Source organism: Exophiala mesophila, assembly GCF_000836275.1.
Source record: "Exophiala mesophila strain CBS 40295 unplaced genomic scaffold supercont1.4, whole genome shotgun sequence".
In the NCBI taxonomy this organism is placed as follows: domain Eukaryota; kingdom Fungi; phylum Ascomycota; class Eurotiomycetes; order Chaetothyriales; family Herpotrichiellaceae; genus Exophiala; species Exophiala mesophila.
In genome coordinates, this window is record NW_015622507.1 from 1,904,106 (window position 1) to 1,931,704 (window position 27,599).

The 27,599-nt window shown below is 50.9% G+C and overlaps 8 protein-coding genes across 8 annotated transcripts; 2 read left to right on the plus strand and 6 right to left on the minus strand.

Annotated features, from left to right (window-relative positions):
• Nucleotides 1-244: 244 nt before the first annotated feature.
• Nucleotides 245-8,790, minus strand: PV10_05855 (uncharacterized protein). Its single transcript, XM_016370585.1, has 2 exons — nt 1,039-8,790; nt 245-982 (listed from the first exon to the last, which is right to left on the minus strand). Exons 1-2 carry the CDS (start codon nt 8,638-8,640, stop codon nt 953-955), a joined length of 7,632 nt encoding a protein of 2,543 aa, XP_016222878.1. The 5' UTR covers nt 8,641-8,790; the 3' UTR covers nt 245-952.
• A 1,327-nt stretch (nt 8,791-10,117) lies between these two features.
• PV10_05856 (uncharacterized protein) lies at nt 10,118-12,867 on the plus strand. Its single transcript, XM_016370586.1, has 2 exons — nt 10,118-10,841; nt 11,022-12,867. The coding sequence occupies exons 1-2, from the start codon at nt 10,470-10,472 to the stop codon at nt 12,150-12,152; spliced, it is 1,503 nt and encodes a 500-aa protein (XP_016222879.1). The 5' UTR covers nt 10,118-10,469; the 3' UTR covers nt 12,153-12,867.
• Nucleotides 12,668-14,366, minus strand: PV10_05857 (uncharacterized protein; the record flags this gene model as incomplete). Its single annotated transcript, XM_016370587.1, has 3 exons — nt 12,668-13,404; nt 13,511-14,002; nt 14,111-14,366. The coding sequence occupies 3 exons, from the start codon at nt 14,364-14,366 to the stop codon at nt 12,668-12,670; spliced, it is 1,485 nt and encodes a 494-aa protein (XP_016222880.1).
• A 662-nt stretch (nt 14,367-15,028) lies between these two features.
• PV10_05858 (uncharacterized protein) lies at nt 15,029-17,315 on the minus strand. Its single transcript, XM_016370588.1, has one exon. It carries the CDS (start codon nt 17,044-17,046, stop codon nt 15,274-15,276), a length of 1,773 nt encoding a protein of 590 aa, XP_016222881.1. The 5' UTR covers nt 17,047-17,315; the 3' UTR covers nt 15,029-15,273.
• Nucleotides 17,316-17,586: 271 nt separating this feature from the next.
• PV10_05859 (uncharacterized protein) lies at nt 17,587-19,810 on the minus strand. Its single transcript, XM_016370589.1, has 2 exons — nt 18,034-19,810; nt 17,587-17,979 (listed from the first exon to the last, which is right to left on the minus strand). Exons 1-2 carry the CDS (start codon nt 19,400-19,402, stop codon nt 17,822-17,824), a joined length of 1,527 nt encoding a protein of 508 aa, XP_016222882.1. The 5' UTR covers nt 19,403-19,810; the 3' UTR covers nt 17,587-17,821.
• A 486-nt stretch (nt 19,811-20,296) lies between these two features.
• On the plus strand, nt 20,297-22,112 carry PV10_05860 (uncharacterized protein). Its single transcript, XM_016370590.1, has 2 exons — nt 20,297-20,663; nt 20,716-22,112. The coding sequence occupies exons 1-2, from the start codon at nt 20,566-20,568 to the stop codon at nt 22,046-22,048; spliced, it is 1,431 nt and encodes a 476-aa protein (XP_016222883.1). The 5' UTR covers nt 20,297-20,565; the 3' UTR covers nt 22,049-22,112.
• A 142-nt stretch (nt 22,113-22,254) lies between these two features.
• PV10_05861 (ribosomal protein L17) lies at nt 22,255-23,741 on the minus strand. Its single transcript, XM_016370591.1, has 2 exons — nt 23,160-23,741; nt 22,255-23,073 (listed from the first exon to the last, which is right to left on the minus strand). Exons 1-2 carry the CDS (start codon nt 23,364-23,366, stop codon nt 22,450-22,452), a joined length of 831 nt encoding a protein of 276 aa, XP_016222884.1. The 5' UTR covers nt 23,367-23,741; the 3' UTR covers nt 22,255-22,449.
• A 225-nt stretch (nt 23,742-23,966) lies between these two features.
• Nucleotides 23,967-27,571, minus strand: PV10_05862 (uncharacterized protein). Its single transcript, XM_016370592.1, has one exon. It carries the CDS (start codon nt 27,275-27,277, stop codon nt 24,242-24,244), a length of 3,036 nt encoding a protein of 1,011 aa, XP_016222885.1. The 5' UTR covers nt 27,278-27,571; the 3' UTR covers nt 23,967-24,241.
• Nucleotides 27,572-27,599: the final 28 nt, after the last annotated feature.

Consider the following 27,599-nt stretch of genomic DNA (forward strand, 5'->3'; position numbering starts at 1 on the left):
GTTGTCCCAGCAATCCAGTTCCCAAATCCCCCATTCCGGCCACACCAAGCCTGATACAGCAAGCGCGACCCTCCAATATGTCTCATCACCTTCCGAGGCTCATTAATCTGTGGTTGAATTTGAGGATAATTTTGCCATGATTCCGACTATTTTATTCTCAGCATTGCCAGGGATCGTATGAGACGGGAGTACAAGAAATTTCATGCGTGTGTACTCCGTATGCATATGGAACAAATCAACAAAGAGGAATCGATGCCATCTCATGTCTACTCCGTACTGGTAGGTCGTCTGCCACTCAAGCGGTCTGGCCTTTTTGTCACCAGTCCCAACCTCGTTCTTTCGACTCTGCCTGTATCTACAATCCTTTGGTGCACCAGTGAAAATCCCTCCCTGTACAATCATCTACCCAACCACTCTGCACCGCCATCCGTCTCGCTGTGTTCCCCCAGCCCGGTTATCATCGTCCAGCCAGGCGATAGGTGCCGTGTCAGCTTCATGCCCGACTGATGCATATGCACAATAATGATCCATTCGCCCTCCGAAATGCTCCACGTTGCCGTTTGACGTCAAACAAAAAGGTTCCAGCAGCTCGGACCCGCAATGGCACGAACCCTTGCTTAGATTGATCCTCGTCATGCTCGTGCCCGTCGATCTTGTCGATCTCAAACTCTGCCATCTACTTTTAACAACGCAGCATAGTGTAGCTCACGACCGACGGTGATTTCTGGTTTTCTTTATCTTTCTGACGCCTATTCCATCCAGCGTCCTAGTGACTTTTTATTTTCCCCTTTCTATGAAATCTCGCCGTCCAAGGCTGGGGCAGGGCCAGCCTCTGTCTCGTTCTGGCCTTCAAAATATCCTCGACGTTGTTGCCTCTCTGCGCCTCGCTATGCTCTATGTCAAACTTTTCTGCAATCAAGATCCATCACCCCTCCCCACAGCATGCTCCAAATCAGTGCCTTTGCACGCAGTTCCATTCGTACTAATTTCAATTTTTGTTAGTAATTGAAAATCCACTCGGCCTCGGTCAAAACTTACCACACGTCCATCCTCATCCCCCGTATAAACCATCTGCGCCATGGGCAGAATGCAACTGATTCCTGCAGTCACATTCGCTCCGTCGTCACGACTGCCATCCGCATGATTCAATTGTCGAATCAGCTCCAGCTCAAACTTGCCTGCCCTCACCACTTTGTTCCAGATTCGGACTTGTCCCCATTTGTGGCCTGTGAACACTAGATCTCGTTCGAGCCATTCATTCCCAGCCCCCTCATAGCAAGCACAAGACAGGATCGCTTCTTGGGACCGGTCACCAGAGTCTTGTCGGAGAATCAGGCTTCCGTTCAGCGTGTACATGCTGATCTGATGACCGTGGCACACAACAATGTTGCCCGTTACATCATTGATGGCTGCACAATTCACTGCGAGTTCATCGTCCAGTTTGCGTATGAATTCACACCGGTTCAGATCCCATAAAATGACTTGGCCATCACTCGACGCCGACAACAACGCATTGAAAGAGTTGGAAATCGCCAGGGTTTCGATCGGTGTTCGGTGTCCAAACAGCGTGGCCCGAGGATGCAATTCGATCGATTTGCCATTGTTCTCCACCACTGTCCAAACCCCAATCGTACAATCCGTGCCAGCAGTCACGAGTGTATTCGAACCCGTGAACAGAGCGCCAGACAACTGACCTACATGTAGCTGCTCAAAGAGGCCAATTTGCCGTCGATTCTCCGCGGAGTAGAATCGAACACTGTTATCGGAGAACCCCCATTCCATATACGTGTCGTAGTTGGGTGGCATGTTTATTCGGAATGCCCCCGAGCACAACAATCGATCCGTCTTCCAGGAGAAGCTTAACGAGGCCACCTTTTCCTCCGCTTCGAGCAAAGTGGACGGCACACGAGTCAATGATTCGGCAGCCGTATCAAGCCGTTTGTACTTGTGTCGTGCTTGCTCACGAGCTGGATGAGGTTTGGTGAAGACCTGGTATGGTGTTTGTCCAAAGTTATGAATGATTCCAATTGTTGCGAGTCGTTCCACCGGATCAGTGATCGTGTCCAGATCTCGGGCACCCTGATAAGAAAGGTAGTGGAAAACATTGACTGCCTCAATTGCTGCTTCCCCTTTCTGTTTAGCTCCGAAGATCAGATCGATCCATTTGTGAAGATGCTTGCTGACATGAGGGCTCTCGAGTGCTTCGCGCTGCTTGGCAATGAAGATTCGAGGATCCCCTTTCGCCCAAGGTGGAAGTTCCACATTACCAATGTTCCCACTGTTCTGTCGTGTACCAAAGTCATACTCATTGATGTTGACCAAAAACTCCGGCAAGTAATAGAACTCTGGCGTTAGTTCGCGCACATCGGTCATGTTCATCTTGGAAGCTGACTTCCATGCTCCCTCGATAGAAAAGAACATGCGGTCTGGGTGATCAAATGTCCCGCCCTGCAGTAAAAGATATGACTTGACAAAAGGCTGGAGCCGAATCAGATAAGAAGTCACTATCATTGCTGATGAATAGTGTGTCCCGTAATGGAATGCCGGTGTGTTGTTATCTCCCATCTCGGCAAACGTCTGATATCTTTCTCGAAACTCCTGTTCTCTTTCAGGTTGCTGACAACCCATGGGCTTCGACAAGTCACGGAAACTCTTAGGATCTGAGAGATCCAGCTCTTGACTAGTGTAGTCCGCAATCACCCATGGAAACACCGGGTACTGTGTCAAGTCGTTGTATGTACGGCCTGCCATCGTATTGATCAGCATCAAATAGTGAAAATTGGACAATTCTCCTTTCTGCCATTTCCGTGTCGCAGCCAAGGTGCCCGCTTGGTGATTGAAAACATTAGCAAACCGAGACCCCAGTGTTTGTGGTTCATCTTCGACGCTCCGAAGGGTTTCGTACCGCCATGCACTCTCCGAGTGTGCGCCTCCCAGGCTGGCTGAAGAGGTTGCTTTGCCACTGATGAGCTGGTGCAGATCATTCCGGATTGGAGGCGATGTGACTGTCAGTAAGTAGCTTCGCCCGTCACTGAAGAACATTTCTATGGCCACATCTCGGAATAAAAACCGTCTTTTTGAAACGCTGATGATGTCTGACCATTTCCAACTTCTTGTCCCGTGCTCTTCAGACCGCGAAATATGCTTACGTTCCACCACGTCACGGCCAGAGATCATGCGAACATAGGGATCCCGTTCCTCCTGCGGAGCCTGCCAAACGTTGACGATTTCGCCATCAGCACGTTGAAAGAAATTGTCAATCAAGTAGATGTAGTCTTTCCCAAGGATCAGTAGTCCTTCCACGGCTTCCAGACCCAGGATCCGAGAGATATTGGCGACATGTTTGACCTGATCACCCCGATGAAGACTTCGCATGACTTTCCGATTTTTATCTTCAAAGTCGTCCATTTCGAGATTCGGATCCTCCACAAGTTCGAAGCTATCCTCTCCGTCTTGCGCCTCGGATGCATCGTCTGCTTCACGGCTATCGACAACGCTGGGGAACGGCTCTGTTTCATCCGCTTTGTTTGGGGCGTCAGCTGTCGGTGTCATGCCCCCAGGCGTCACCCCAATGGCCGCTGTATTTGTCAACCTGGCGCCTTTCGTGTCGAGTTTTAATTGTGGCATGTCGGAGCCTTTGCGTTTAGGTTGCTGGTCGTCCAAGGCTTTCGAAAAATCCTCGTGAATTCTCATTCGCATCCTGTTTCGGCCTTCGGTCTGGTCTAGGCGCCACCTTCGAGGCCTGTCAACACCAAGAAGGCCTCCAGGTCGACTGATTTCTCGCTGCATGCGCTTAAAGCAGGTTTCGGTATACACAAGGTCGTCCTGTTGATCCTGGAGAAGCCGCTGATGCTTGAGGTACTCGGATGAGTAGATATTGGCCGTCCAATTTTCAAAAGCCAACTCATGCCTTCGAATAAGATCATCACGTTCAGCCTCCTCACGCGCCCACTGCTTGACCTTGTCCCGACGTCGAGAGATGCGCATCTTTCCATTTTCTTCAGTCCGCTTGTTTTCGCTTGTGACAAACGTATTCCATTGCTTCGACAGAGTATCGAAGAAGAGTGAGTCCAGCGGGTCACGATGCTCATCCACCCAGCACAAAAAGGTCTCATTATCCAACTCGACGACCTTTTCAAACCCAGCGGCCAGTCCTTTCTGTTCAGTAGTATCAGTTTGACCAAATATTGCCGCCGCTTCGTCGGGCTTCTGAACAAGAATAATTCTCCACAAATTTGCACTGGTCTGTCTGACGGCGTCGTTGCTTGAGACCAGATGCGCGTACAGTAGATAGCACACCAATTGAAGGTTCGTCGAATGTGTTTCCTCTGCTGAAAGTAGTACAGTTTGCCAGTACGTCAACTTGTTAAGAAATTCGTGCGACTCGTCATCATTGACCGAAGAAAGGCTTAATAATATCGTCCGGAAAACAACACCTTGGATTACGGAAATGGTCTGAGCGCATAGTCGCACCGACTTCAACCGCATGATTTCGGGTCGCTGGAGATATTCCAATATAGACCCCGCAAAGTCGAGTACTGAATCAGCACCTCCAATAAACCAGCCTTCGACGAGAGCCTCCTCGAAATGAGTGAATAGGCGTGCTAAATTGGTCAAAACCCGGGGTTCTGTAAGCAGACTTTGGTTCAAAGCAATGTGATTCGACAAGTGTGACACCGTGTTCCTAAGGATCCATGTCTCAAAGTATGACTGATGTTCAACAAATCCAGGAGGAGTCTTGAGGAATAGGCCAAGTCCTGGAAAGTCCTTCCTCGCGAAAATCTGATCACTGAAGACAGCTATGATGACTTCGAGGAGGCTTTGCACTAGAGAGTGACCTTCGTTGAGGTTTGGCATGTTGACAACAGCAGACTTGGGTCCATTGCGATCTAATATGTCACTGCCTTGGGGTGTTTGGCTTCGGTTTACCAAAACGAATGACGAGCCTCTCCGTAATGCTTGGCCTCTGCTTGTAGAACTCGGGAGTTCATTCTCAGCTAGGCGGACTATGGGAGATGTTGTTGACAGGGGCTGCATGATGACATCGCCGCCATCGAAGGTCAACATTGAATCGCGTGCATTCAGCTCTGTCTTGGCTTCAACAATGTCTGAGCCGACAACGACGGGGAAGAGTGCTGCCAGTAGGTCTTGAATATAGGACGAGGAATTGGCATAGTCGCGGAACTTGGAGGACCTTGTATGTAGATCGGCAAGAAACTGTACCACGGTTTTGAATGTTTCGACATGCTGACTTGTCACGATCGTGAGTAGTGGGTTTGGTGGTGCCATTGTTGACATTGACAGTCTTTGTGGTGTTTGACTTTGAGAGCCCTCCTCAGGGACTGGCAGTGTCAAGCTTGGAGCATGCTTTTTGGAAGACACAATCGTCTTCAGGCCACTTTGTAACATTGCCATAATGACCTCAAAGATCTCTGGAAAAACCACGGCAAGTTCCTTCTTCGCCGTAAACAAGTCGACCAGGCCAAACAGGTCGAAGTCTCTGTCCAAATCTAGATTGGCAATATCCAAGTCGAACAAAATGGCGAAGCAGGTGGGCCACAAGGCTGGTAAGTGCCACCATCGCTTCAAACGATATGCAATGATCGTGAAGCCCGACGTCTTGGAAGCATCCTTAAACTTTTTAACATAGCTCTCACCGTGAACCGTTAGCAATCTTGCCACGATCCTCATTGATAGTACAACCACTTCTGGAGAAGTCTCCGAAAGCAGATATAGGAGCCACTTGTTTGTGACGGTTTTGGCGAATTTTTTGATTATGGCATCGTCGCCCTTTTGACATAACAGGTCAGAGTAGAGTCGCAGGACTTCAACGCCAATCTCGAAATGCGTCAAATGAGTAGAGGCTTCCTCCTTTGCACTATTTGTCGACCCGTTTGAGGAGCTCCTTTGCCTGACGTCCCTTCTCGTTGACTTACGAGCTTGGAAGCCGACGTTTCTCTTATTAACGGAGAATGTGATGAATAGCGCGAAAGAGCGTAGGATTTCGGCATTTAGAGAGTGCGGCAGTAATATTTTCAGAGTATCCATGTACATGGGTATGACCGACTTCTGAATGGGTTCTGATTTTAGAGATTCCATGATTCGTTTCAGGATGCGCATCCGCAACAGTCTTTTGACATTGAACTGCTTGTAGTCGCTCTGTTCTGCAAACACCCGGAATTGATCGAAATAGAGCTTTTGCACATCGCTTGGGCCGGATCTCCAGATGTTGGTGTCGACGAGCAAAACCTTGTAAGCCAATGGGTTGTTGATGACTGCCCTTGAAGGGGATGAGGAGTCATAGCCGATGAACAATAGTAGTGATTGTAGGACTCGTAGAATCAGACCGTTCTTATCGAGCCTGGGGGTAGGAATTACAAGCGATGCTTTGGATCCGTCGCCGTTACCCTGCACGGTGCCCATCAGCTTCTCTTTGAGGAGCATTGCGAGGATCGTGTATCCGCTTTCTCGTTCCATGACCTCGCTGTTCCTCCAGCTATGTCTGACGGTTTCCAAAACAATATCAAATGTAAGGGCAAGATCTTCTGTGGTTTTTGCGCGATGGAGGAGACCGAGTCCGATGGAGCCGCAGCCACCAAGGCGCCAGCTTGCATCATCCAGAGACTGCGGGGCTGTGATGGTGGGATCACCCATCAGCATGAAAACACCTCGAGCTTGCGTGAGGGCATCATTGATGGATGGGACTGCTCCATTGATCGCCACAGCATTGGTCCCTGACCGAGTATATGCAATGAGGTTCTTCGCGGCTAGTTTAGAAAGACATTTGACCAGTTGCCCCTCGTCGATTGCATTGCGATCATCATTATCAAGCGTGGAAGCAGGGGAGACATTGATCAGGACCTTATCTTCGCGAATTAGATTGCTCGCCTTTTGGCGGATTGCGAGCATTAGATCGGATCGGTCCTCTTTGCCACGGTGGAGCAACTCGTTCCGAAGATTCAGAGCAGCAGATGCTTCATATGTTTGAAAGGAACCCAAGCAGTCTTGAAAATTACCATGATATTTTGGACCGAGATGATAACAAACAGCCACCAAATCGTCACTCATGACGTCCCGAAAGAGGACTGCAGAACCCAAGGACCATTTCGATGAGCATGTGAATGCCGACGAACTGGGAGATAGATCCTGGGGTGTACCGAAGAAAGCTTGTATTTTGACATTTGATTCGCCACCTTGAGTCGGAGGGGGTATTGGGTAGTTTGCTTTCTGCTGTTCGACAAAGTCACCGTCGATGAAAAGGTAGGCACGGGATGCAGTAGTTGTTTTGGGGCGCCTGTGAATTATGCAAAGATGATACCATCTATCAGGTTGAAATGCAACACACTTGAACCTCACACTTGGTCTGCTTCCTTGCATGGCGGTCTGAAGGATGAGGTGATGTGAGTCTCGCTCTAGGTAGGCAAGGACAAAACAGGTCTGAGTACGGTCGAATGCACCGAAAAGTGTAGTATGAGCATTCGGGTCGAATGAGTCGAAGCGGGCCCAGAGACTCAGGGTGTAGCCTGCAGTATCGACAGGAGGGAAAGGCCGTCCAAGCGTGGCGAGTTCGGCAGAAGCATAGCCCTGTTGGGAAAGATCAAATTGCACGCTAGGAGGTTGACGTGAAATCTTGATGGCTTCGAGGAGAAATGCAGCAGCCTCAGAAGTCAGGCTGGCATGTGTGAAGAGATATTGGGCATCGGCGAGACTCGAAACACCCTGCTGACAGAGCAGGAGGGCAACCTCTTTGAAGAGAGACCGTTCGATAGCAGGTAACCTATCATCGAAGATGAGTCGAATGATGGCACTAAAAGCACCAGCAGTATGGGCCGCGACTATGTTGTGCCTCGAGACGGACAGAAGTTGAATCAGGGCAATGGGTAGGGCGAGACGGATCGATCTCGCTGGAAGTCGATCTGTTTCCAAGCCAGATTTCCAGAGTTCCAGTGTCAACGTTAACATCTCTGGAACAACAAGGCCATCAATACCAGCAAGGGATTTCTCAACCACTCCACGCACCAAGGCAACATTTTCGACGGTTGAGTAGTTCTTGTCCGCGGTAGGTGCTGCCTTTTCCGCGGCGGTAAAGATGTCGTCTATCATGTCGACGCCAGAAGCTGTGGCCAGAAGTATGCCAAAGAAATGTTCAAGATGCTGGACGTCATCAATGTTGGCCCATAAAATAGTCAAGAGTTTGTCGAGTGTTGTTTGCAAAGACTTCCACCCTCCATCGTCCACTTTTGTCCGAAAGTATTTCTGATTGCCTTCATGGCCTTCCAGAGCAGCCCCCAAAACGGCAAACCACTGGGAGAGGGTCTGTAGGCAGGTTTTGACATTGCTCATGGGGTTCCCTTGAGCGACAAAGATATCGATCAACGTCCGAATCAAGCGGAGCAGGGCCTGAAAGCCACCTGCCCTCCGAAAGCCGCTGTGGGCGGCGTAGGCCTGAACGTCATCCTTGAGAAAATGTCGCAGTTGTTGTAGGCATGTGGAACGCTGGAGGCTCGCGTCTAGGGCATCGTAGGAACTGCGATCGATGGAATCTAACGTCCTGACCAGGATCGAAGTCTCTTTATCTTGAGGCCGAAGGATGTCGGCAGTAGAGACAGCCCGCGAACGGGGGTGACCGGCGATGCGCATTTTGGCTGCACCACCTCTTGTCTAAACTCCACGCATCGGATGGTAGTTGCTTGACTGCATACGGATTCCTGCCGTATGCTAATCCACGATCGAGGGTATCATGGAGTCGTCGACCCGCTACAACGACAAGCTTATCAGGATCGGGGGGGGGGGGAGGATGGTAGGCTGCGCGTGGATATCTCGAGAGGATTATGGCGAAAGCACGGTGCCCTCCGTAGCACCACAAGGCAAATGTCAGGGCGAGAGATAATGGAGGGAACAACAAGTATGCGGATTGTCAAGGGAGAAAGATCACAACGAACTGGTGACAACTGGAGGTAAGAATAGGTTTGGCATTCAGCAAATGTATCGACGCTGACTGTACTAAGGATGGAACTTGCGGATCGCAACTACAGAATGTGGATGCTTCGGCCACTGCGTCACTGACCCAAACATTCAGATTGGAGGTATCATAATACTAATATAAGCAGATAAACCATGAGACCAACCCCTCTTGATATTGTTGTCGATGATCATATCTGCTATAATATTCCACCGCATCTATAGTCACACGGAGTGACGGGGGATGGAAGTGTACATTTCTCATGGTAGTTCCAAGACACTTTCTTTGGTGACCAGACGGTAGCAGTGCCGGTGTGGAGAAGTGTTACGCCACAATCCGCTCATCAGTGAAGAGTGAAGATGCCAGGTGTGCCTACGGAGTAAAGACGAACGGTATCTCATTGTCACGTGCACTGGATTCGAGCACCTGGGGCCAGGATGAGCTTCAAGACGGGTGTTTCTTCCGGCCTTTTTTACTATGTAGCTATTACTCCGTATGTACTCTAAGAGTATATCTGTTTCTAGGTGCTGAGCAGGCCAGATGACACCATCATTAATGTGCTCGTCATGGTCTTCTCACATACATCCATTTAGTGGTGTCAATTATTGATGTCCTTCGCTCAACTAGGTAATTATCGAATATGTGGCTCAGCCATGTTGCTAGTGGCTACCTGGCCAAGTGCGAAAGCGGCGAGGTGGCTGGTAACTCGGCAGCCTACAGGCATCAGCCCCCCGCCCCAGCAAACATGAGACCCATGACCCTGGGGGGAGGTCGGGTGGGCGAGACAAATGCTGTGACAACGAACGACCTGCACAGAGCTTTTGAATAAGCATCTATCTCAAACCTATTCAGTGGGTTTATTGTAGTGGAAGGTCGATTGAACGTGCTCACGACAGCATTCAATCCCCAGAGCCCGAAGCTTCTTGATTGAGGACATGTCCATGTCATGTGCCCTATCGGTCTGTGGGGGTTCCCGTGGCGGTGACAACAAGATAACCCACAATTGCCCCTTCACTAGTGAGACGACAGGGCCACTAGCAACCAGGAATGACGCTGATCGGGAGCTGTGAAAGCCCATTGAGACCCTAGGTTCCCTTCTATCTTGCCCTTTGTAGCCCCATCCGCCCCAAGGAAACAGGCGTCGGTTGTGACCAAGCCCAGTGACCAACTCTGACCCCAGCGAACGCATCATCCGCCTCCCACCTATCGCCATTCTCCATTCCCACTAAGCAGTGGCCTGTCGGAGCAACGCAACCAGCAGTTGGACTGTAGTCATCCCGCCTCTCTCTGGTCTCGTCTCGCCGGCCTTCGGTCATCAGTCGTCAGTCGTATCTATCTATCTGCCTACTTCGTCTACTCTTATCCTTCCTTCCCCATCATCTCCTTCATCCCTCATCAATTCATCCATTCTTCCTTGTTTGATTGCTTTGTTCATCTTCTCATTTGAACAAGCAGCCCTCTGGTTTCCATCTCCTACCCTCACGCCTCCCACTTCCCAACCCTCACCATGAAGGGCTTCCTCGGCCTAACCCTCCTCCCACTCCTGGCGGCAGGCTCGCCGGTCTTTGTTGACACCATCCACAATGAAGCTGCTCCCATCATCTCCTCTACAAATGCAAAGGAAATCCCTGATTCCTACATGGTAGTCTTCAAGAAGCATGTCTCTCAAAAGGGTGCTCTCCAACATCAAGCCTGGATCGATGACATCCACTTGTCATCCACCATCCGCAAGCAGGAGCTACGGAAACGAGGCCTTACTCTTGAAGATGCCATCAACTACACTGGCTTGAAGCACACCTACAACATTGCTGGAAGTGTCATGGGTTATGCTGGTCATTTCGACCCCGAAGTCATTGAGCAAGTTCGCATGCACCCAGATGTAAGTTACACATGATCATCCCAACAAAGCCCAATTCCCATCAATTACCTCAACATGTGTCGGTGTTTTCATCGATGCAGCAATAGTCTGCATCGTATTCAACATCTGAATGTGTTTGTCTATCTTATCGACTCATCTGAACACTCTGATCAATGTGCAATTACTCACGTGCTCCTTCAGGTCGAGTACGTTGAACGTGACTCAGAAGTCCATACTCTTAAGAAAGACACCTCTCCTTCCCTCGAGAAGAACGCCCCTTGGGGTCTCGCTCGTATCTCACACCGGGATTCTCTGAACTTTGGAAGTTTTAATAAATACCTCTATTCCGACAACGGTGGCGAGGGTGTTGATGCCTACATCATTGACACTGGTACCAACGTTGATCACGTTGACTTTGAAGGCCGTGCCAGCTGGGGCAAGACCATCCCTGCCAACGATGAAGATGTTGATGGAAACGGCCACGGGACTCATTGCTCCGGCACTGTTGCTGGAAAGAAGTTTGGCGTTGCCAAGAAGGCCAGCATCTACGCCGTCAAGGTCTTGAAGTCTAACGGATCCGGTACCATGTCTGATGTCGTCAAGGGTGTTGAATGGGCCGCCAATGCTCACGCCGAAAGCATCTCCGCCGCTAAAAAGGGCAAGAAGAAGGGCTTCAAGGGCAGCGTTGCCAACATGAGCTTGGGAGGTGGCAAATCCAGACTCCTCGATCTCGCAGTCAATGCCGCTGTTGATGCCGGTCTTCATTTCGCTGTTGCTGCCGGCAACGACAACGCCGATTCTTGCAACTACTCTCCCGCTGCTGCTGAGAATGCTGTCACCGTCGGTGCCTCCACCTTGTCCGACGAGCGCGCATATTTCTCCAACTTCGGAACCTGCAACGACATCTTTGCTCCCGGCTTGAACATTCTGTCCACCTGGATCGGCAGCAACTATGCCACCAACGTCATCTCCGGAACCTCAATGGCCTCTCCTCACATTGCTGGTCTTCTCGCCTACTACCTGTCTCTGCAACCCTCAAGCGACTCCGCTTATGCCGTCGCTGAGATCACCCCCAAGAAGCTCAAGGCTAACATCATCTCCATCGCCACGGAAGGTGCCCTGAGTAACGTTCCGGCCGACACTGCCAATCTCCTCGCATGGAACGGTGGCGGAAGCTCCAACTACACCCAGATCATCGAAGATGGTGGCTACACCGTCGACAACGGTCTCGGCAGCACCACCGGTGATTACATTAGCGAGAAGGCTGCCCAACTCAAGGCCGAACTCCAGAAAATCGCCGCTGAACTCGAGGCTCTCATTGAGAGATCTTGAGTTTCCTAGTCTTGACTGAGAACATGTCAAGTCATGTCACATCCGTGTCTTGCGATTCAGCGGTTCCATTCGTTGGCATGCATTCTATGGCACGGAAGGATCGCGTATTGGGAATCAGGGAAGATGTGACGGAATGGCGGGTGGTTCATGAAGAAGAGTGAATTAAATCCTTTGGATTAGCTGCATAGTATTTGTTCCATGAACATGGGAATAGTTGTTGTTCTTGTTGTTGTGGACAAGAGATAGGCCTGTATTGCATATCGGGCCTGTAGGTCGGTCAAATGCTCCGGCGGATGGGTTACGTACATACATATTTGATGGCTAGACTAGACAGGTAGTCAATGCCTCAATGCCTTCTCGAATCACACACGATCGATCGATGTTTGTTCTTCTGGCTTGGTCTCAATAGATCCATATGGCCTTGAATCACATTCCCATATGACAGAATCAGGTTTTCGTCTCTTGGGACACTTCAGAGTGTCTCCGTTTACGAAGCACTAGATAGCATGTCGACTCTAATGGGAAGAGGATCCAAGCAATGGTCTTGTTTCACCACGATCACCACAATCATCCTCATCGTTGTTGTCGTCGTCCTCTTGATCCCGCCCATCGCCACGACCATCCGTAGAAGGCAAATAACCAAACTCCCCCTTCTTCACCGCCCTCACAAACCAAGTACCCCCCTTCTCATCCTTGGCCTCCTTGAAAAACTCTTGATTCTCCTCAAACGAACGCCTCCCCGTCTCCGGACAAAACGCCCACGTCAGTGCCCCCGCCATGAGATTCGTAGCCGCGAAAACCAACAACAAAAAATACTCGAGCGAATTAAATCCAATCGGAGTCAACAACGTGACAGCAAAGTTTGCTAATCCCCATACCACGACACTAATAGCGGCTCCTTGTGCTCGTGCCGTGGAAGGGTAGATTTCAGTGGGGATGAGCCATGGAGGAACAAGCCAGGTTATTCCGAAGATGGATGTTGCGATGTAAAGGAGGATTATACCCGGGATGCCGGGTGGTAAAGGGGAGATGTGGAGGGAAGGGGAGTGGTAGGCGAGGCCGGCGAGAATGGTTAGTAATGTGAATGAGATGGAGAGGGTGGTTGAGCCGAGGAGCATGAGGCGCCGGCGCCCTAGTCGGTCGATGACGAGCCAGGTGATGGTCATGCTGAGGAGGTAGAGGAGGTAGTTTCCCAAAGTGAGGAACTCGGATGTGGTGGTGGAGAAGTGTAGGAGTTGGAAGATTTGAGGGCCTGTGATTCCGTTCAGTTGAGGGAAATGGTACACGTCCAGGCCAGCAACAGAGTAGAAACAGAATAGTGTTTAGGATATGAATGTCAACGACAATGGATAACGTACCATAGACCGAAACTGCCCCATACCCCGTCAAAGCCTGGTTAACCTGTCCCATGACGGTGATGAATGTAGGATGAAACTGAGACCCTGACGGCCACAACATGTCTCCGTAAGAGACAGAACCATCTTTCTGCTCCTGCTCATGCGCATCCGTGAGGTCTGTTATCCTGCTCTCGACCTGGTCTGATCCAAAGGCTCTGGCGATTGCTTTCTTTGCTTTTTCATGCTTGTCGTGCATGACGAGCCAGCGAGGTGTCTCTGGGAGGAGATTAGCTCCCGCGAAGAGGATGGCCGAGTAGGTCTGCATAACGATGATGGGAATTCTCCAAGCCCATTGGGACGATTTGCCCAGTTGGTGTGTGGCTACTAGGTTGACGATGAAGGCCATGTTGAGACCCAGGATGTTGGCTTGGAATTCTTGAGCGAGAGCCACGCCTCGGGCGTCGTCGTTAGATAGTTCGCTGCTGTATACGGGGACGACGGCGTCGATTCCTCCTGTGATATATGTGGTTGGCACGATGTGGTTGGTGGGCAGTTGATTTGGGATGGACGGGGCAAATGTGGGATAAACACTAATGATGTGATATTCAAGGGTTCACTCACCAACTCCCAGACCCATGATGATCCTCCCAGCCAACATTGTACCTAATGAGACCTTGGTATTGTGTCCTAGCTCACCAAGCCCCGCGACAAACATGAGGAGGTTGCCGAAAGTGGCTGTGGTCAGACAGGCGAAGATACCTGGTCGACGACCGTTTCTATCTGCGAACCATGAGGCTACGACTGCCCCTCCAGCACAGCCAATGTAATACACCGAGACAATGACCCCAACGAGCGGCGACTCCTTGGAGATGCCCATGGTCGAGAGATAGGATTGGTTGGTGTTGATGAGAGACATCATACCTATAGAGTGACCGTGGTGGTTAGTTCACTGGAATTTAAGTGGACTTGGTAGATGTTGTATAGGGACAGGACATGGAGTACCTTGATCATAGCCATAGAGAGCAATGGCAGTCGAGCTGAATAGCACGACTTGCACTTGCTTGTCCAGAAGTCGGTGAATCTTGAGACCTCCCATGTCATTGCTGTCTCTGGAGGGAGGGTGTGGGAAAGGGGAGGAGGTGATTTCTTTCCCGTACGTCTTGAAAGAGAGAGAGCATGTAGGCCATGGACTGCGTTGGCTGCATGCTTAATCTTAAGTTAATTGTTTTTGTATATCGTGATGTGGTGACACTGGATTGACCATCCTAAAACCTTGGAAATCATGACGTCCGTTAATCAAGGACAAAAAGCTTCATGATGGCAACCGCATTAGCCGCCGAATTACGATTGGGGGTCTGGATCGAGGCTGGTCCTATATCTTTTCCACCATAGGCTTAATGGCGTTATGAAATAGGCGATAGGTAAGGAATCTTCATATACTTTTAAAGGATAAAATATTGATATTTATTTCCATGTGTCAGGAAGGACGAGGGGAGAACCAAGGAAAGACCGCATGCGATTATTTCCAAAGCAACATTTCTCATTCTTTCATTTCCTTGATATTCGTCTAATTCATGCAGACCCTGGAATCCTAGTCTAGGAGTTTAAATCATCCAAGTCCCATAGTAAAACGTGTATAGTGCGTGCCTTTTCATCATAGCGTGATTCTCATCTAACACATCAACACCTGAACACCTGCGCGTTCCTTAACTGTCCTGTCCATCCAAGGATTATCTTTCACAGCTGGTACTCTTCAAGTCTCGAGCCCCCTGCTCAAAAGTGATTCAAGATCGCATGTCTCTTAACTCGACACTCTCCACCGGGCCGTGGCCGTCCCGCCGTGACCCTTGAACAGCCTGCTGCTCGAAACCATCATCCTCATCCACATCATAGAGCAAGCCGGTTGACTCGAGATTCTCCGCCTCTTCAACAGTCGCCGTGTCTGCATGCTTGGATGACTGCCTGGGTGCCGGATGTGGACTCCTTGAGCGGTTGCCACTAACACGGGCTGGCTTCTCGTCTTTGTCTCGAGCACTTGCCACCCACACCGCGCCGGCCAGAATCAGTACACTTCCAATCCAGCTCATGGTGCCAGGAGTCACGCCAAAGACAAACTTGTCTCCGGCTAATGCAAACAGCATCTGTGTATACACCATGCTGGTTGCTCTTGTCCCGGAAGAGCTCGGCTTGGGCTGACTGGCAGATTTTCGTCCTTGTGAGTCGATCTCGGTACTCAGACGACGGTCTGGAGTCGACGCAGAAGTGGGAATTGTAGTATCGTTAGCCTCAATGTCCCTGAACGGTGGCCTTACACCGCCCGAGTCTCCTTTCAATCGTGCTCCTCCATAGGCCAAGCCGGCGGTCAGCAAAAACTGCATGCAAAATCCACACACCCCCAGGCTCAGAAGTAAAGCCCATTCGGTGATATTGCCAGGGAATCGAAACTTTACATCAGGAAAGACGATCAAGGCAACTAGGGAGACGATTGAGCACCACACACTGAAATAATTGATGCTGATGAATGCGTGGGCACGCTTGCCAATGGCACGAATGCTGGTAAGAGCTCCAGTTGCGCCGAGGACCCCTATCATGGCGATGCCGATGGCTTTGAGGTGCTCCTCTGACGTGGGTGACTGGGGCCCTCCTGAATCTGTCTGAGTCGAGTTTGCTGAGGTGGTGAAGCCGTCTGTGGGCGAAGTTGGAGAAGGAGGAGGTGAAGAAGAAGAAGCGTCCGAGGTGATGGCCTTGAAGATTGAAGCGGGCTGTGCGATGAAGATGACTCCAACCAAACTGACAAAACTCGCCAATTGTTGCTGTTTAGTAAAAGTTTGGCCTGGGATGACAAAGCTGCATAGATAACAGGTCAAGATGGGCCCGAGAAAGGTCAGAACCGTTGCTTCACTGAGTGGAAGGTAGAGCAGACTGAAGTATAGGCCGAAGACGCCAAAGAAGCCGCAGAGCCCTCGAATGACGAGCAGCCAGCGAACCTCGCGAGCTCCAAAGGGGAAATGAGGCACTGCTTTGGTGTAGATGCCGTAGGTGGTGCAAAGAAAGGCGGTGATGGATTGCCGAGCGAACAGGATCTGGAATGGATGCATAGGCTCGCCATGGCCACCAGGAGTCTCGAGTAGCCTGGTGGCGATATTCATACCCGCTCCAAAGATCTGGGAGACTAAGACGAGCATGGCACCATAATTGGCGACATAGAAAGAGTGCAGAGCAGACCGGAGACGTGGACGAGTGGTGAGGGAGGAGGGTGGAGGAGGAGGAGCAGCATCGTGAGAAGCGCTTCGAATCAATGGATGGGAGGTTTGAAACTCGTTGGAATGAATGGATAACTCGGATAGTTCTGAATTGGTACTGTCGAGCGAGGGGCGAGAAGGTGGGTGGAATGCGGGAGTGTCGATGTTGGACTTGTGCGATAATGGAGGGGATTGACTGTTGGAGGGAGTTGAGGGCGATGGAGATTTTGAGCTGGATGCCGAAGAGACGACGTTGGTGTCTATCAAAGTTGATGTTTCAAGACCATCATGAGCGTCGGTAGATTGTTCCGACATAATATGCCATTCCAATGATTGAATTGAGGCTGACTCTTTGGAGGGACAGTGACCGTGCTGACAGACGTCACCCACTTTCCAGTGTTACGAGTGTGTCCGTGCGTGCGTATCGATAACGATGGGAAATCTCGCTTGATTTATGGCTATAAAGGTTAAAAATGGAAGCGAAGCCTTCTTTGAATTCGAAGATGTGGTCAAAGGCCGGAGCGTGCGGAAGAGACAGAATGAAGAAGAAATAATCAAACAATGAGTATACACAAGAAAGATAGAGATGATGATGACCTTAGCGGTTGAACACATGGAGCCCAAGGCCGAGGGGCCCCAAGGCCCAAAGTGTTCGAGGGTCTGGGGATCAAAGGGCGCCGAACCCCCTGGCCGATTGAGAATCGAACTAACCGATTTGTTAATCGACGCCCTCGGTCCACCGAGGCATGGGGATCGGCAGCACCAATAGTCGAAATCGTGCCTATAAACCAATCATAAGGGATGCCAATACTGCCTGGGGCAGAGTCTTGGGAAGGGAAACATTGGTTGGTGCCTGGGGAGGGGGGGGGGTGGGTGACACTGGCACAACTGGCTGACTTCCTTATGCATTCAGAGACATCGGCAAGTCGGCAGCAACCCCAACGACGCCCGAGGATAAGTAGAGGTATGACAGTATGACATCACGTGACAGAATCGTCTCCCACAACATAGTATGCATTATATCTTTGCATGGTAACATATCCTCGTTCACCCGGAGTTGATCCTCCGTTGTAGCCTTCTAGATGGGTATCTAATTGTGTTGGGAATTCTCCTCTGCCTCTCCACGTCTCAATGCCAAGAGGGCTCTTACGTCGGTCGTGTACTGCAATGCCTCTAACATGGGTATCAGATGAAGTAGATCATTGTCCGTAGGATCATTGATCCATCCCTCGATTGGAATTGCATTGTCTGATAGACGCGTGTCAGCACCATAACATTCGTCTCTGCCAGCATGTCACTTACCCTCGTGGAAAATATAACTGACCGGACTATTGTCCAGAATAATGACCTTGCTCAAATCAGGCTCGATGCTGCTCAGATCTTTGATGTATGCTCCGTTACGGAATGTACAGTGCTGACGGTAGTACCGCGCGGCAAAGTATTTGCGTTCGACCTCAAGCCAGTCCACCACTGGATCAGCGTATTCTTGTACCGAGGCTGTAAAGACGACCAACTTGTACCACTTGGACACCTTTCGAAGGAATTCATCGCAGAAGGGCCGTTTGTGGACATAATATAGAATGGGGTGGTGAGCTCCGAGAACAGGGGTTGCCTGGCCGGGCAGAGGCGCAGTCAATGCCACAGGTGCGTTTAACTTGACTTCCACCATATGCCCCGAGGACATGCGCCCACCTTTGGCCAGCGAATGAATCAGGGTTTCGTCGAGGTCGAGGATGAGGGTCTTTTGTTGATAGGACTGTCCCATACGTGACGGCGACCGTGGAATGAGGTTCGAGTATGATGGTTGGCGCCGCGGAGTCAATGGTCGAGGTGGTTGTGGTGCATGTGGATAGCGGGTGATGCGCAGTGAGGAAGATGGCGACGTGGGTGATTTAATATTGTCCACCGTCAAGGGCACGTTGTCAGCCAAAGGACTGGTTGACTTCTTTTGCTTGCGTCTTTTGACTGCCTCACTTTGTTCTTTGATCCTGATCGAAGACCTTCGAGTCTCAGACTCTTCCCGGGGAGCCTCTGATTTTACTTTGGCTCCACTGCCTTGCTTTGTTTTACGAGGATCTGTGTCCGATTCGGAACCCAGCGAAGTAAGCGAGTCGCTGGAGTAAGAATGGTTCAGCTTGATGTGTGCAGATCCAGCCGTTCGCTTCTCTGAGAGTTGTCCATCGTGAGTCGAGGAAGGGACACCAATAGCCGTCCGTGGACCACCCAAGGTCGCGCGATCGCGTGGGGGCGACTGAGGCACCAGACTGAACTTGCCATCTTTGTCTCTAAAGCACTTTGCAATATAAAAGACGGGCGCTCCTATGGCGGCAAGAAGAGCAGTGATAGCATCGGCTATGCTTTTGACGATCCGTCTCCAGCCACTGTCCCATTCAGACAGAGCACTTTGTTCGTCCGCAGCCAGCAAAGGCGCCTTCTCATCATCTTGATCCTCAAACTGCGACTCTTCAGAGGGACTGGTTCTCTTCAAGTCGGATTCACGAGACTGGAGCTTCTCGCTGAGAGTGGGCACATGCTCCGCACTGTATGTTCTTCCTCGGACTGACTCGTCGATAAACTCCTTACTCAACAAATCGCCGGAAGATCTGGACCGCGATCGAGGTGGTGGGGATTGACCTATGACCCGTGAAGAGATGAGGTTGAGGGAATTCATCTCTCTGCACCCAGGTGGTCGGTACAAGGGCGCAGAAGAGAGAAGTGGTTGACGAGGCGAGAGTGAGGTGAGACTGCGGCAGATGAGCCGGTGCGCGATGTGTCAATTCTTGAATTACGATGGCATGGCGAGACGTGAGAGCTAAGAAAGCGGGTTTGAACGAGAGTGGGAGGGGGAGATGAATGACACCGCAGCAGGCGACAGCTTTGCACCGACGCAGCGAGTGGGCACGTCGGTCAAACGAGGAATTCAAATGAACAAAAACAGCTTGAAGATGCAAAGACTGGTAAAGGATTGGTAGTGATGGAGGCGGCAGGAAGCTGGGAGGTGTCAAAATGTGGAGGAAGACGTGGTCGGTGTTCCGGAGTGGTACGAGAGTTTATGACGAGGGCGGGCGTGAGTAGAGAGTGAGTGGGTGTTGAGTGCTGAGTGTTGGGTAAGAAAGTGTGGGTGTGGCCGGGCGCGCTTGTATGTACCTAGGTAGGTACATTAGGTATTCAATATGTTCCGGGCTTGAGAATGGCAGCACGGGCGCTAATTCCGTCCGGAGTCTGCCACCAGCACGCGAATCTTGATGCAATAGCTGGGCAATTTGAACGAGGAACAAGACCACGAGCGACATCAACGCCGAGGGGCTTCCCCCCAGAGTTGACATCAGTAGGCTTGACTTTGGTGTTGGCGGACTGGTTCCGGGTTTCTCGAGAGCCTATGTCATTGAAGTCTTGGGCGATCAGGTGCCTGTAAGGATGCCCGAAGCCCTAACTAGATTTGTCAAGCGTCAAGCAGCTTTTACTCCACAATTCCACCATCCTGCAACCCACTTCTTTGCTTCCACCAAGTCAGGTACCAATCACCACATCTCATATTTCACGACTCCATAAAACGTTCATTTTTCTTTGCCCTGACTGCGGCTTGTAAACACCGAAACCACGATCAGACTCACGGCACCTCTAGAATCGCCATACCAACACTCCATGCATCAATCCACCGCAATTCGATCTTCATTTCCAATAGAATCGATTCGACGTCCCTTGATCCAGCGATAGTCTTGACTGTAACTCTAGATTTCACGAAATCACACCATATATAAAACCTGACCACGAAACCTCTTCCCGGACACTGCCCCTCGAGACTCGCCTGCCTGACGGACGTCGTACGTCGTCATGGCGCCCTCTGCGCCCTCGATCTCTCCAGGCTTTGCCACCTTTCAAACACACCTCTCTACAGAACCTCTCGAGTCTTCAATAGAATACCTGGTTTCGTTGGTCTCCCCCATCTGTCTATCGCTGTTCTGTTCTCTGACTCGTCCATAGTCTCCTCAAACGACGCCAGATCAAAGGTTCTAAACGATGCGCCGTTGCTACCACAATCCTTCTCCTTCGTACCGTCGAACTCACAAAACAAGCCGATTCCGCTCGATTGATCCAGCGGGTGACTGAAGTTGGATTACAGCTCATCGATGCCGCGCCACACGAACCCGCGGTGGGAAATATTGTCCGTCGGGTACTGGGCATCATTCGCGATGAGGATGAAGACGACCAAGCTGCTTCTAGGCTTAACAGCCCTGGTTACGGCAGTGATCCCGCCTCTGAGGCCGTGACACCACTTGAGCAACCCTCTTCGCGCATGATCCCCCATTCAGGCACATTAAGCGCATTCGCAGCCGGCACATCTCCCTCCCCTAGAGTCACATCTGCAAGACCGGCCTTAACGACTACACTCACTGGCGGTCAGGGTCTCACTCGACCAGCGGTCACCTCAATGTTCAGCATCATCTCCCACCCGACCATGCGCTTTGGCGGAATCGATTCTCCTCACAGCAATCGCTCAGGAACCGCAACACCACAAATGACCTCCAGTGGCCACCTATCCAACCTGCGCCCCGAAGTCATCAAAGGTATCAAAGAAATCGTGGACGAGATCTCAGCTGCCGACGACGAAATTTCAGCCGCCGCTCTCGAACAGATCCACCCTCACGAAACAATCTTAACCTACTCTTCCAGCCTGACCGTGCAACGGTTCCTTCTCAAAGCCGCTTCCAAAAGAAAATTCACCTTAATCCATGTTGAAGCATATCCCAACAACCACAATAAGACCCACGCTCAAATCATGGGCAACCAGGAAATATCTTCCCAAGACGAAGACAACCTCCCCAACGATTCATTCTCCAAACCCCTAACCTCGGCGGGCATTCAAGTCATCCTCGTCCCTGACTCCGCCATCTTCGCCGTCATGTCACGCGCCAACAAGGTAATTCTCGACGCTCACGCCGTTCTCACCAATGGCGCCATCGTCGCCACTGCGGGCACTAAATCCGTCATCAAAGCCGCACAATTCCACCGTGTGCCTGTTTTGGTTCTGGCCGCAACATTCAAACTCAGTCCTGTTCACGCATACGACCCTTATACTCTGATGGAATATACAGACGCCAATAAAGTTGTTCCGTACCAGGACGAGGAGTTGAGGAGTGGTTTGGTTCAAGGGCCAAGAAATCCTTTGTTTGATTTCGTCGAGCCAGGTCAGGTTGATTTGTTCGTGACGAATCAAGTTCCGGCGGTGGTTTCGAGCGGATATCTTTATCGGGTTGTGCGCGACCAATATCATGATGAAGATGTGGATTTGAGACAACATCATCATGTAGAGTAGATCATGAATCATGAGTCATTGATAGATATAAAAGAAACGAAATGAAGAAATATCTGATTTTGAATTATGAGGGAGTCTTGTTTGAATCTTCTTGTATATCATGTTCAAATCTAAGGATATGGATGGATATAGATGCAAGTCATGGGGAGTAGTTCATGAGCAGGAATATCTTTTTCTATACACCACACCACACGACCATGGCAAAATATGACAGATTTTGGTTCTTATTTTACAGCTAAGCCGCGGTACACAAGTAGGTATGTATATCAACTAGAGGGTATTGTGACATAGGGTTCGGGATCGAGATCAAGATGGAGACCCGCTGTACGGTAGTCAAGGCCTGATCCAATCCCAAGCCCGCAAGTACTAGATCTTTCTTTTCTTTTCTTTCCTTCCCTTTCTCAAGAAGAAGAAGAAGACAACGAATTCATCCGATCCAACCTCCTCTTATACGCCGCTCTACGCGCCTTCCGACTTCCGCCCACACGCAAGCCCGAGATTTTCCTCTCCGCGGCATATTTCAAAGCCTCCCGATCCACCGTCTCCGGCACGGTTGGAATATCCTCCCACGCATCATCATCCTCATCAGCCGCATCCTCATCCCACTCCTCATCCTTTTCATTCTGATCTTTCAAGCTTCCATATTTATCTTTGCCGTAGCGAAGAACATCCGGTTTCGTCGCCGTGGCCGGCCGATCAAGTGTACCAGCGTTCTTGTGTGTTGCAAAGTCTTTGACTGCTTGTTCGAGGACATCGATACCGTCGGGCCGGAAACGAGTGACTTTGCGCACGTTGGCGGCGGTCATTTCGCGCATGGGCATTTCTAACGCTTGTTCCCGTGCGATGGCTCGGACGGTCATGTCGAAGCGGATGTCGCGGGGTCCGTCGACGAGGCAGAGGATGGCGGACGGGGCGTTGTCTTTCTCGGTGGGTTCTTGTTTCAGAACCCGTGTGTATCCTCCGGGACGGGATTCGTAGCGTAATCGGAGGGGACCGAAGAGTTTGTCCATGTGTTTGTGTGGTTCCTGTGAGGGTGAGAAATCCTTGGGTCAGCGTGCGTTGCGGTCGAGCGACTCGGAGCAAGGGGGTTTTGTTCTGGGTTTTGTCTTACATAGAAAATCTGCTGTGCTTTGTTTTTGGCCGCGCCGGTGTTTTTCTTCCCCAGGGTAATCAGCTTCTCCGCTAGTCGTTGTGCTTCTTTGGCTTTGGCAAATGATGTCGAGATCGCTTCGTGTTCAATCAGCGCCGTTACCAGGTTGCGGAGCAGAGCCTGTCGGTGGGCTGATGACCGTGACAAGTGCCGATATTTGATCGCCATTGTCTATATGTTTGAGGATAGAAGAGGGTTGATAGTAGTGAGGTAAGGGAAGGAGAATGTTGAAGATGAAGGCGGGTGAACTTCGTGCGCCTCTTCCTCTGCGTTGCACTGTGATGAACAGGTGTTTGAATTGGATCAAGACCACACAGCTAATCCCTAGGTTGATCTCGATCCTGCAGCCAGCTCCAGGTCTCGAGGTTCAACAATGCAGGAGGTAGGTCGTGCTAATTTGCTCGACGCCCTAGCTCACAAAGGGTTGCTGGTTGTGACAGAAGAAATGCTGAGATGCCGTGGCGTCAAGGTCCCTGAGCTGGGAGATACTGAGACTCAGATAGTAGAGGCAGAAGTGGAAGGATTGAGAGTGGTGAGTTCAAGGTCTCCCAAATTGGTCGTGTCAATTTTTGGACAACTTCGCAGCTTTTCGGGCTGGTGTTGGGTTTCCTCCAATCATATTGCTCCCCACTCGGAACGATTACCAGGAAGGGATCTCATAAAACCACATCTGATAGATCATTAGGATACCATACTCACCCCCAGTTCTTCTACCACGATTGCTCTCAATCCGTTCTCTGAAAATAAAAGGCAAGAAGTTAGAATATCCTTATCATATTACTCTAACACCACACTGTCTTTTAAATGCCCTGGGTATCATGATCTACTACGTCTCGTTACCAGAAATTTGCTGTGCGCCGTCCATCATCTTGTGATGAGATTAGAATCCCTTGCAGGCCATGCATGTAGCCTTCTCTGTGTGCAACCGAAATGACAGACTCCGTCTTTGCTTTCCAGTTGCTGATGTCTCCAAGAAGATGCTTCCAGAAGATGCTGTTTCCCTCATCCTGCTTCAAATGCATAGCGCCATTCTCAAACACGAATCACCTTGTTGAACTCCTCAACTTTTCGTTTGCACTTGCTTGCATCCGGCGCATGGCCTCACGATGAAGGTCTTGCATATCCGGTCTTCTCATGACTTGATCGATGGCGTATTGCTTTCTTTGCTGTGCCGTCTGATCATATTCCTGCTGAATCTTTTGATTCTCCTTATCTGCCCGCATCTGCGCTCGGCTCATGTCCATGGCTTTGCTCATAAGATTGCTGCTCGATGCTCCTTGTTGCTGTGACAGTCGCCAGTCCGCCAACAATGATTTTCGTTTCTGGGCTTCGTTCGCTAGATTTCTTTCCGCGGGGAGGCGCGAGTTGTACGAGTCACGACGAACCCCTTGCACTAGTGATGAGGATTGAAGGTTCTCCTGGCTCGTCGTCCTATACTGAGAACCGTCATAGGCGCCGCTGAGTCGTACATTATTGCCTAGATGTGCACTGTGCGGACGGCCGAAGCTCGTCAAGGGAAGTGATCCAGCGGAAGAATGTCGCTTGGGCAGCATGTAAGGTGAAGTAGATGACCGTCGATTAAATCCTCTGGGTGCCGTGAACTCGGTGGGTACATTCTCATCAATCGGTGTCGTCACTAGCGATGTCGTAGAGCCCGGATGGAAGCTTGTTCGGCTGCCTCGGTGACCTGGTAGTTTAAGCGATTGCATCGAATTTGGTCGACTTGGTGCCTTGGTCACACTTCGACGTGCTTCTGCCCTTGGAAGGGACCGCTGACTTGTTGTGGGTTGCACGGCTATGCCAACCCCGGATCCTCCGGCTGTGACAGTAGATGGCAGTGGTTCTGCCGGAGGCACATCGACCGCAGGTTGGTTCTCGTCAATTCTCGACCCTGATGGCGCTGTCGCGTTTGCCAGCTGGGTCGGCGCTTCCACATCACTAGCCTGGATTGTCTCTGGCTCCTCATACAAGGGCACGTCTGCTTCTGCGATGTGCTTCGCCCATTCGTTGGTCCTATAAGACAAAACGACATTTGACAAGTGTGTGGGCACTTGCGAAAGCGCATCAGCGGTCAGGATTTCCGAAGTACTCTGGCTTTCATTCGAAAGCTGTGATTGTGGACCATCTTTCTGGATCACATCTGACCCTGTTGCCTTCTCTCCCGCTTGGGAGGAACTGGTGGCTGGTTCCGATTCCGGCCCTAATACGTCCGAGGAGAATGTGTCTGTTCCCTTGTTCGACTCCCGCGTTTCACCTTCGCTTGAGGCCGGCGGGGTAACCACAATTGCTAGTCCAGAGGTTGTCGTCTCCTCTTGGTCCGCTAATCCGGCTGCTAGAACACTTTCATCCTCTTCATCCATAGTAGCTGCCACCGATGATGCACGACTGTATGGACGCTCACTCTCGATCAACTGTTCTCGGGAGTCAGATGCATCATCAGCCACGTAAGGCGGGGATAGATGTGCCGATAGCCTCTTCAATGATTGTTGAGACTTGCGTCTCAAGGTGGAAACATTGCCATTATGGCTGTCTTCTGCTTGGGCCGACTTCGACTGCGTATGGTTGCAGACTGCACCAGAAGCATCGTTGTGTGCCTGGCTTCTCCGCTGTACACTCCTCCTATCTTCGGATGTCTCTTCTACTCGTTCCAGTGCGCGAAGAGCTCTTTGATGATGTTGGGTTTCCGCCACTGTCCTGGGATCTTCTTCGACTTCTTCGATAATGTCGATTGTTGTGGTGCTCTGGTGCTTCCTTTTCATCGAATAGGTAGAAGGAACCCGACTTGGGCCAAGGGCATTCATCTCCAGGTCTCTTGCCTGCGGTGAATCGTGGCCTACACCCGAGACTTCCAGCACGGAGACTGAAGAATAACGCTTATCCAATGGTGCATTCTTCCACATGATGGTATTTCGTTGACTTTGCAGCCTATCGCCGTGTAAGCGTTCCCACTGCAATTTTTCACGGTCGTTGTGTCTTTGTAGATGTCGGCCCAACACAGCCCCAATGGCTTCGCTCTGTCTGGCATTTTCCGCCTCCTGAGCCTCAGTCTCTTTCTCTTTGGAACGAACGACCTTCCACAATTTGATCTGCGAAAGGATGCCAATGATGGTACCAATCACAATGACGACAATTTCCACCCGCATGCCCCTCGTCAAGGGATATGTCTCAACATCGAGGGCAAAGAGGTTGTCATTCAATTCCCAGAGGTAGAACCAAAACTCCTTCATTCCAACCCTCGTGAAGCAGTCGATTCCGAGGGTGAAGGCTGTGGCGCCGCTGAATGCGGTTGAGCCAATCAAGGCGTATGGGCGGGTGTATGAGGTGAAGGAAAGGGCCCAGGCAACAAAGCAAAAGATGCCAATAAAAGCACCTTTCCCCCCCTGGCTTTGGATCAAGCCTCCAGGGCGGAGGGTGAGCAACCACATGCTCAAGGTGAAGCCGCCCAATAAGCAACCAAGTCCTTCAGTAAATTCCTTGAAGACGAGAGCGCCGGCACCAAACACAGCCCCTGTCATGACAATTGCGACAAAGAAGCCACCTTGTATAGCATCGCTGACTGGGGGCTTCATGACATAATCCACTAGCGCAGTGGTTGCAATACTGGCCAAGAAGCCGCTGGACAGGAAAATCTGTAGCCACCTGCTCTTGACTCCGACCAGAGCATACACGCCTCCCAAGGCGATGAGTAATACGCCAGCAATTCCCAGAGCTGGTGTGATCCTCGGTTCCAATGGCAATGTATTGTTGTCCTGACCTGGACCCTCTTCTCGTGTCTCAGTGGACGATGCAGCACCCGCAGACAGGGATCGCGAGGCTGTTGACTGAGCCGCAGAGGGTGGGGCTATACTTGAAGCAGACGTTTGTGTTGATGAAGTCTCATCGTTACCCTGGGTAGTGGTAGCAGTTGGCGAAGCTGAAGAAACCGTGGAAGGAGCCGGGGTATTTGAGGTCAAGTCGGGGAATTCAGAGTCGGAGCTGACATTCTGTCGTCGCCGCAATGCTGAGCCATCCTGAGCAGCCGAGAGGCCGGGCAATGCGGCTGTCAGGAAGGAGAGTGCGACGATATAATATGGATGCATCTTCAAGTGTGGACGTTATGATGGAGAAGGTTGAGACAGCGCTCCCCACGCTGGTCGTCTGGCCGTTTTCAGGACATGAACAGGCCTGCCAAAGGTTACGCCCTGACGTCAAAGCAAGCAGGACTCGGAAGAAGGGGAGCTTCAATCGGAGAGAATAACGGCTTCACTTGAGAAGATGTATGGATACTGCGGATCAAAGAAAACAGGGAAATGCCGCAACGGGAGGATGAGGGTCATCACCTTGCGTGTACAAGGTGACGCTATCCACACTCATGGGTAGGAAAGCGTCCTTACCTCTCGTACCTCCTCTCATTGTGCGAGC

Coding starts and splice junctions, on each gene's coding strand:
- PV10_05855 (XM_016370585.1), bottom strand. CDS start 8,640: ATGCGCATCGCCGGTCACCCCCGTTCGCGGGCTGTCTCTACTGCCGAC. Junction 983..1,038: donor GGGATGAGGATGGACGTGTG/GTAAGTTTTGAC, acceptor AATTGAAATTAG/TACGAATGGAACTGCGTGCA.
- PV10_05856 (XM_016370586.1), top strand. CDS start 10,470: ATGAAGGGCTTCCTCGGCCTAACCCTCCTCCCACTCCTGGCGGCAGGC. Junction 10,842..11,021: donor AAGTTCGCATGCACCCAGAT/GTAAGTTACACA, acceptor GTGCTCCTTCAG/GTCGAGTACGTTGAACGTGA.
- PV10_05858 (XM_016370588.1), bottom strand. CDS start 17,046: ATGTCGGAACAATCTACCGACGCTCATGATGGTCTTGAAACATCAACT.
- PV10_05859 (XM_016370589.1), bottom strand. CDS start 19,402: ATGAATTCCCTCAACCTCATCTCTTCACGGGTCATAGGTCAATCCCCA. Junction 17,980..18,033: donor CAGTTATATTTTCCACGAGG/GTAAGTGACATG, acceptor CGCGTCTATCAG/ACAATGCAATTCCAATCGAG.
- PV10_05860 (XM_016370590.1), top strand. CDS start 20,566: ATGGCGCCCTCTGCGCCCTCGATCTCTCCAGGCTTTGCCACCTTTCAA. Junction 20,664..20,715: donor TCAATAGAATACCTGGTTTC/GTTGGTCTCCCC, acceptor ACTCGTCCATAG/TCTCCTCAAACGACGCCAGA.
- PV10_05861 (XM_016370591.1), bottom strand. CDS start 23,366: ATGGCGATCAAATATCGGCACTTGTCACGGTCATCAGCCCACCGACAG. Junction 23,074..23,159: donor AAGCACAGCAGATTTTCTAT/GTAAGACAAAAC, acceptor TCACCCTCACAG/GAACCACACAAACACATGGA.
- PV10_05862 (XM_016370592.1), bottom strand. CDS start 27,277: ATGCATCCATATTATATCGTCGCACTCTCCTTCCTGACAGCCGCATTG.